Here is a 7,241-nt window from a genome sequence, read left to right as displayed (position 1 = left end):
GAGGTTGAGGAGTTTCTTCCGTTTGACATGGGCAGTAATGTCATTCGCTCCTCCGTGTGAAATAGTGAAATCACATTGACAGACAGTGCACCGTGCGGTAAATTCATCCAGTTTGGAACGGATAATACAAGGCCACCGAGTCGAGTATTACTCTCGAAACATCTGTTTCCGTTGTGATTTAGACTTAGAGGACGAAGTTGACGCCATGATTAATCGAGACCCGACAAATCAACAAATCAAGACAACAAATCGACAACGATCACACTAGACCAAAAGCTTCAGTCTCTGTATTTTGGTTGTTCCGCTGAACTGCGTTGGCTCCACTCACCCATACATAGACTGAAGAGTTGTTGGCCCGTACGTATATCAATAAAATATAGAAATTACAAATTTGCATCAAAAATAAATGTGACCACTGACAAGCCACCCCAACACCAACAATAAGTAGCCAAAGAAGCTTCTTCAAAAAGCAAAAAAATTACAATTAGAGTAAGATATTTCAAAGAGTGATTCTTCTTCTTCATGCTTTCAATACTGTATTATAAATAGTAACATTTTAATAGAAACAAGATACGGTACACAAGTTTCTTTGACACAAGTTTTCTTGCAGACTGATTGGAAATTTCACTGAGATTACATAGTGAGCATGTATACATGTATCATGTTTGAGTATATGATTATCCCAAACAACTTCAATCATTGTTTTCTCCTTTATTCTTTTTTTTTAGGAGGGGGGTGTGTGTTATTAAATAGGTGTAGGTTCCCAATATAGTGGAAGAATGGTTTCAGTCTAAGGAGAAGTAGTGAAACAAGTCATAGGCCAGCGGAACCACTGACAAAACTGAGACTGAAGTCAAGCTTTCATTAGTTCATTCAACATACACACATGTACATTAACTTTCCAAAGATCTGGGGCCTGTTTCATAAAGGACTTGCAACTGTTGTTACTTTGCCATTATGGGAACTACCATAGTATTGATTATGATTGGCTGATGAGCCCTGTTACCATAGCCTCTTGTCGAGGCCCTGTCGGCTGCTTTCCGAGCGAACATGGCAAAGCAAGGGAGAGAGCGAAGCAGAGCGCCGCGAGACAGGGCCTCTTGACATCTGACCCGAATTTCACCGACTTTCTTTTGTTTTTTATTGTTTTTACCAATTCACCGACCAAAAACTGGTCGGTGAAAATCATCCAATGAGAGCGCGAGCTGCTATGACGTCATATTAAATATTCATGAGCTCATCTTGAATGGCGACCCTTGGATTCTTGGCGAAGAGTGACGACGAAATATCAAAGAGCGCTGAATATGAGTCTAAAATGCTGAATATTGACCGATTTAAGGATTTGCAAGTCGATTAAATTAACTCTGCACTGAAAGGACGAGATGTCTTTGTACATCTACCCACAGGATATGGAAAAAATGTAATATTTCATGCGATTCCACCGGTCGAACCGGGGCGTCGATTATCGATCTCCGCTGTGCAGTGCAGTGAGGGAAGCTGGGGTGGAGTTGCTGGGAGTTGACTCAAGTCTGACCAGCGGCTGAGCAGTATCTCCCGGGAAGTTTCGGGGCGGTGATGGGTCTGTTACGGCCAGTAGTAGTATAGTAGTAGTAGTAGTAGTAGTAGTACCACTACTTGTAGCATTTTGCTGGTTATATCTCCTTTAGTGTCCCGCAATTAAATGAATCCCCTGCAGAATAATGGACTCAACCAAAAAATTACACGGGGGCGGCGGGCGAATTCGCCCCGGAAAGTCCAAAAAGAGCCCCGGAAAAGGGCTAAAAACATTCACACGAGGGCGACTGCAAAACTCATAATCGCCCCCGTCAACACTGTATATTTATGTAGCATTTCATGCATACGTACGTGATTGCATTTAAATTATACATTATACATTATATTGCATTTAAATGTGTACTTGTTTGCATTTGCGTGTGACCGCTTATATTACAATCTTGAGCTGTTTCCTACGCGCACACCAATTGTGCTACAAAATCCCAAACTCATTGCCCGACTGCAGTTGCGAACATCACGTATATATGTACGTAAATCACCGCGGAGCTGCCCGCAGAGTCACACAAGCAAATACAAGATACAGTGGCACAATAACATTGCTCATTTCAGCGCACGCGAGTCCATCATAGGATCGTGTCAGCTAAGAGAACTTACCTGTGAATCTCTGTTTACGGGCGTGAATAGTGCATGTGGTACATGTGCTGACCAGCATCCCTTCAATGTGGCACACACACACACACACACACACACACACACACCCTCACATACACACACACAGACATACCCTCACACACACACACAAACGCAAAAAAGCCGCGAAATAGCTCCAGAAATTGTAGCCCTGGAAAGTGGAAAAAGAGCCCTGGAAAATGAAAAAGTAGCCCTGGAAAATTTTTAAGTTTCTCCAAAAAGAGCCCTGGAAAGAAAAAAAGTAATTTTTTGGTTGAATGGACTACTATACTATAGTATTCCGAACCCAAAACGAAACAGCTCTGACATTTCATTGGTTTACTCGGTGACCGGTAATATCATGACTCATGTATATTCATTAGGAAGACGTTCCTCATGAATATATAATTCAGTTCAGATGTCAAGAGGCCCTGGCTCGCGCCAGGCCTAATTCGCTTCGCGAATTAGGGAATCCCTCGCTTCGCTCGGGAAGCAGACGCCAGGGCCTCAACAAGAGGCTATGTTTTCAGTTTCAGTTTCAGTTTCAGTTTAGTTTATTTCATTTCCATTTTCTGATAATAAACATAACAAACATATATATACATATGTATAAATGTACAAAACAAAATAAGTGTTATATACTTCAATAATCAATTAACAAATTCGTAGGAAATAGATGAAATGTATACAATTTTTGTTCGAGATACATTTTGATGATTAGACAAATTATAGATTACAGTTAGTTACCACGGTAGTTACCATAATGGCAAAGTTACAACAGTTATGAAACGGGCCCCAGTTTCTGCTCCATCCCATAATACATTACATCGTGACACAAGAAACGTAAATGCATACATTTAGGTCTAGATTGGAATTAAATGAGTGAGTGAGCCAATCCCAACACTAGGCTTGGGGCGAATGTCATTTTTACCATTTGATTATTTCCTAAAGAACAATCAAATGATTTGATAGTTCGTCGGAATCACGTCTTCTAAGTCACAATAGTTGACCTACATATGACCCCAAATGCAGACATTCTCCAGCACAGCCACATGTTACAAATTTAGCCAGGGTTCAATTATTGAACATATACGGTAGTACGGTAAAGACCGGGGGTAAAGAGTATTATCTCTATTCCTCATAAATGAAAGTAGATCTATTGTTCCCCTTCTCTTTGATTTCTATGTCAAAAGAAACTTTATGAAATGAGAAAAACTTTTGGTTTATTGTTCTAATGAAAAATCTTTCCTAAATCAATACTTGTATTAAGCATCCCTCCAAGTGCCACACCCCTGCATATGAATGAATCAGTCCAGGGCTCCGTAACACATAGAATAGTGATCAATCACTAAATGAACTGACCAATCAATATCAATGTTACACATGCATTTGGTTTAAAATACTGACCTGGGACCAATCAGAGCGGTTCTTTCATATTTGCAATCCATCGCAATCTTTTGTGTTACGGAGCCCAGGTCAGCCTACAGTCTTGAAGTCCAAAATACAATTACGTGTAGTAAACAACTCATTCATGAAGTACATGTATTCTTTGAGACAGACACGCAGGTGTGCCTTTCACTTCTTGAAAAATTTCTTCTCGTGCCCACACCATGCCCCCACCCCCACTTGTGGAACTGCCCATGATGCTACACATGTACATGGGTGTATTTCAAAAAACATTTTGCAAAATATTTTTAATTTGAAATTTCTTTCAAAATTACAAGTTTTTATCATTTGAACCTATAACTGGGTCCATTTTGGGAGACTAGTCAAGAACTTGTGCTTAGTTAACGGTGCGTGTCAGAATGTTTAAGGGGCTGGGGAAGCTTTGTTTTGAAGCATGAAAGGAAATTCTCCTGGCTCCGATCCCACCCGTCTTTCTCTCTCTCTCTCTCTTACACACACACCGAGATGGGGAGGGGTCAATTTGTTTCTGTCACGACCTTTCCTGATAATGGGAACGCACGTTGCTTCTTCTTTGCAGGGCGCGACAAAACAGTGAAAATGACGTGCGGGCAAGCATTTCTCAAAGTCAAATGCCCGATCGGGCAAGTGATTGTTTTGGAAATAAAATATCAGTAGACCCTCTAAATTTCAATATCATTTGAAAAATCACAACTATCTCTCAGATTATATCAAACCAGAAAAAAAAAACAGTGGAAACTGATATAAAAACAGCGCCAATTACCAATAATTTATTGCCAGGTACCTCGTTCGAAAAACCGTGCCATCGCATCTTACGTCCTATGTGTGCAATGACTGCGCATGCGCTACTTGAGCAATTTGCAAAAAAACACCAAAAGTGGCTAAAATTTCACATTTTGCAAAAATCCATGAAATGGCCATCTGTTTTCCATATTACCTTGAAAATGTTTTGATAGTTGGAAACTACTGAAAAATGAAGAATATTCAGCTCTTTCTTGACTCTCTTTCTTTACTCTGATTTATGATGATGTACTCGGTAAATGCTTTTTATTATTGTGGTCCCACATGTAGACTTTCATGTTGACCAAGTGTAAAACGATCAAACGATACCATCAAACGATACCATCAACGATCAATGCTGCAACACCATGAAAAAACCCCATAAAAGTCTACATGCGGAGCTACAATAAAAAAAATATTGACCGAGTGTAACATCATAAAATGATGAAGAAAAGACAAGAGAGAGGTGAATATTCTTAATTTTCTTGATAGTTTCCAACTAATTTTAAAAAATTCCAGGAAATATGCAAAATGTGAAATTTTAGCCACTCCACTTTTGATTTTTTTTTTACATCATAAAACGATCTTTTTCAGAGTCAATAAAGAGCTGAATATTTTTCACTGGCTTTCTTTATAGTTTCCAACTAAATCAAAACAATTCTAAGGAAATATGGCAAACAGATAATCATTTCATGGATTTAAAGATGCAAAGTACGAAATTTTCGCAACTTTGGTGAAGGTTTTTTTAACCTTAAATTAAGCCCCATTTATAAATAGCGAAAAAAATCAAAATAAACGTAATGACTCAGGCCTACGTTGCTTAAAATAAACTTTTAAATGTGTGTTCTTTTATACTGTACATGAGTCAATAAAAAAAAATAAAAAAAATAGGGCAAGCAGTTTCTTCTATTGGGCAAGCAAATTTTTTCATCACTTGCCCTGTTGGGCAAGTGATGAAAAAAAATTTTTGTAGAGGCCTGCTTTGTCTCCCAAAAAGTTTAATTGGCCATCAAAGGTCCAATCACATATCAGCTCAAGTGAGCTACTTGTGTGTGTACTTTCTGTTTTAAGCACGCAGCCAACATACGTTGTGTATCGAGGGCAAGGCCGGGTGGGATAAAAATTTAACAAAAAGGTTTGTGTTTAACTATCATTGTTCATTTTTGACAAATTACCTTGATAACATCAATTTTAAACCTGTATCAAGTATTTAAAAAACATTATCATCATTGTTATCTTGTAATATTGTTACTATTCCTTGAGTATTCGAGTGATCCCAAGTGTATAATCGGAATCTGCCGAACATTCGAACAGTGTAAATTTTACATACTAATCGAATAGTGATCGGCGGCAAGCCACTCAAAACCATTCGATCAATCAATGTTTACTCCCAGGCCTACCCAACAGCCCCCTAAAAAAAGATTTAAAAAAAAAAATTAATAAATAATACGACACCGGTACCGAGGGTGTAGGGCGCATGCGCGAATTTGACCATTTCGATATGCGCTAGTGCTAATTGCTATAGCCTCGGTCTCGATCAGCCATTTTGTTTTGAATTTTGAAAGAAGGAGAGGTATCTCGACAGAACTTTTCGTTTTTTTGAGGTTCCAATCTGTACCTCGATGTCAGGATGCTGCCACACGATAGACCTTCATCCATATAATCGTGGTAAATGCATAATTTCTGTTTTCACATTTTTCTTTCCAAGTTATTTTATTCATGGCGGTAAAAATCTATAGATCTAAGTTTGAACACTTTGCACATCTTTTCAATATTCCAAGTCTAATTGTTGACCTAATTTCAATGCAGTCCCATTCATACAATTCCATGTCAATTGACAATATAAAATGAAACAGACCAAGTCAAAGGGACAACACAGAACACACACAGCAACACCAAAGTCCAAAGATGCAAAGTCGCCACGATATCATTACAACCACGGTCAACTTTCAATGAGTAGATTAGTCAACTCGTGTAATAAATTGGGAAGAAAATGAGATTCCTTACACTTCCAAGATCCGGTCGCCCTTCATGATACCTGCTCGTTCGGCCGCCCCGCCTTCTAACACTGCGCTGACATGTTGAAGAGGCGCATAGAGTTCGCCATTGATAGATTTGAGCTGGCCACCTTCGCTGACTTGCCCCCGTACATTGAAGCCAAATCCCGTCTCACTCTTGCAGATGGTGACAACACGAGGTGTGTTGTAAATATCTGAACGCTTGGAGCTGTCAGATGGCTCGTCATCAGCCATAATAACTTCAACAGTTTTTCGTCTAGCTTGGAAATCAGAAGTTCAGAACCAACAACACAGAGACATACAAAACTTGACCTGATGAAGTCAACTTTTGGTGACCGCATCAGGAAGTGTATACGGCCGGGTATCGTACGCGTACCGTACTGTACCATACCGGTATTCGATTCACGAAAGATTCGCCGAATCGAATTCGACGGACTACGCGCGTACGTGCATTGATAGCTATGTGAGCATAGACAAAATGGGTCCGATCCGGTACGCAGGTGGTGGACGGTGAAATATGTGCTGGGGAAAAAATACTATAATAGTATAATAGAGGGAAGGTGATGAGAGCCATGAGAGTGGTGGTGGTGATGATGATGATGATGATAATGATGGTTATATGATGATGATGATGATGACGCGCGACGATGCATGACGACGATGATGGTGATGACGGTGATGATGATGATGATGATGATGATGATGATGATGATGATGATGATGATGATGATGGTTATGATGATGATGATGGTTATAATGATGATGATGACAATGACGACGATGATGATGAAGGTGATGATGATTGACGAGTGATGTTGATGATTGCTTGATGAT

General features: G+C 39.5%; 1 protein-coding gene across 2 annotated transcripts in view; it reads right to left on the bottom strand.

Moving 5' to 3' along the window:
• Nucleotides 1-6,806, bottom strand: part of LOC129261580 (sorting nexin-27-like) — an 89,611-nt gene extending 82,805 nt beyond the window's left edge. The window contains exon 1 of one of the 2 annotated variants that reach the window (XR_010293722.1): nucleotides 6,397-6,799. Coding sequence is in view for 1 of the 2 variants with exons in the window: in XM_064100213.1 (XP_063956283.1) it covers nucleotides 6,397-6,641 (245 nt within the window). In the remaining variant the exon portion in view is untranslated. Of the gene's footprint in view, nucleotides 1-6,396 lie in introns of both variants that reach the window. The other variant, XM_064100213.1, reaches the window with a different exon arrangement.
• Nucleotides 6,807-7,241: the final 435 nt, after the last annotated feature.

Source organism: Lytechinus pictus, chromosome 5 (assembly GCF_037042905.1).
Source record: "Lytechinus pictus isolate F3 Inbred chromosome 5, Lp3.0, whole genome shotgun sequence".
Lineage (NCBI taxonomy): Eukaryota > Metazoa > Echinodermata > Echinoidea > Temnopleuroida > Toxopneustidae > Lytechinus > Lytechinus pictus.
This window is presented reverse-complemented; position numbering and strand designations above follow the sequence as displayed.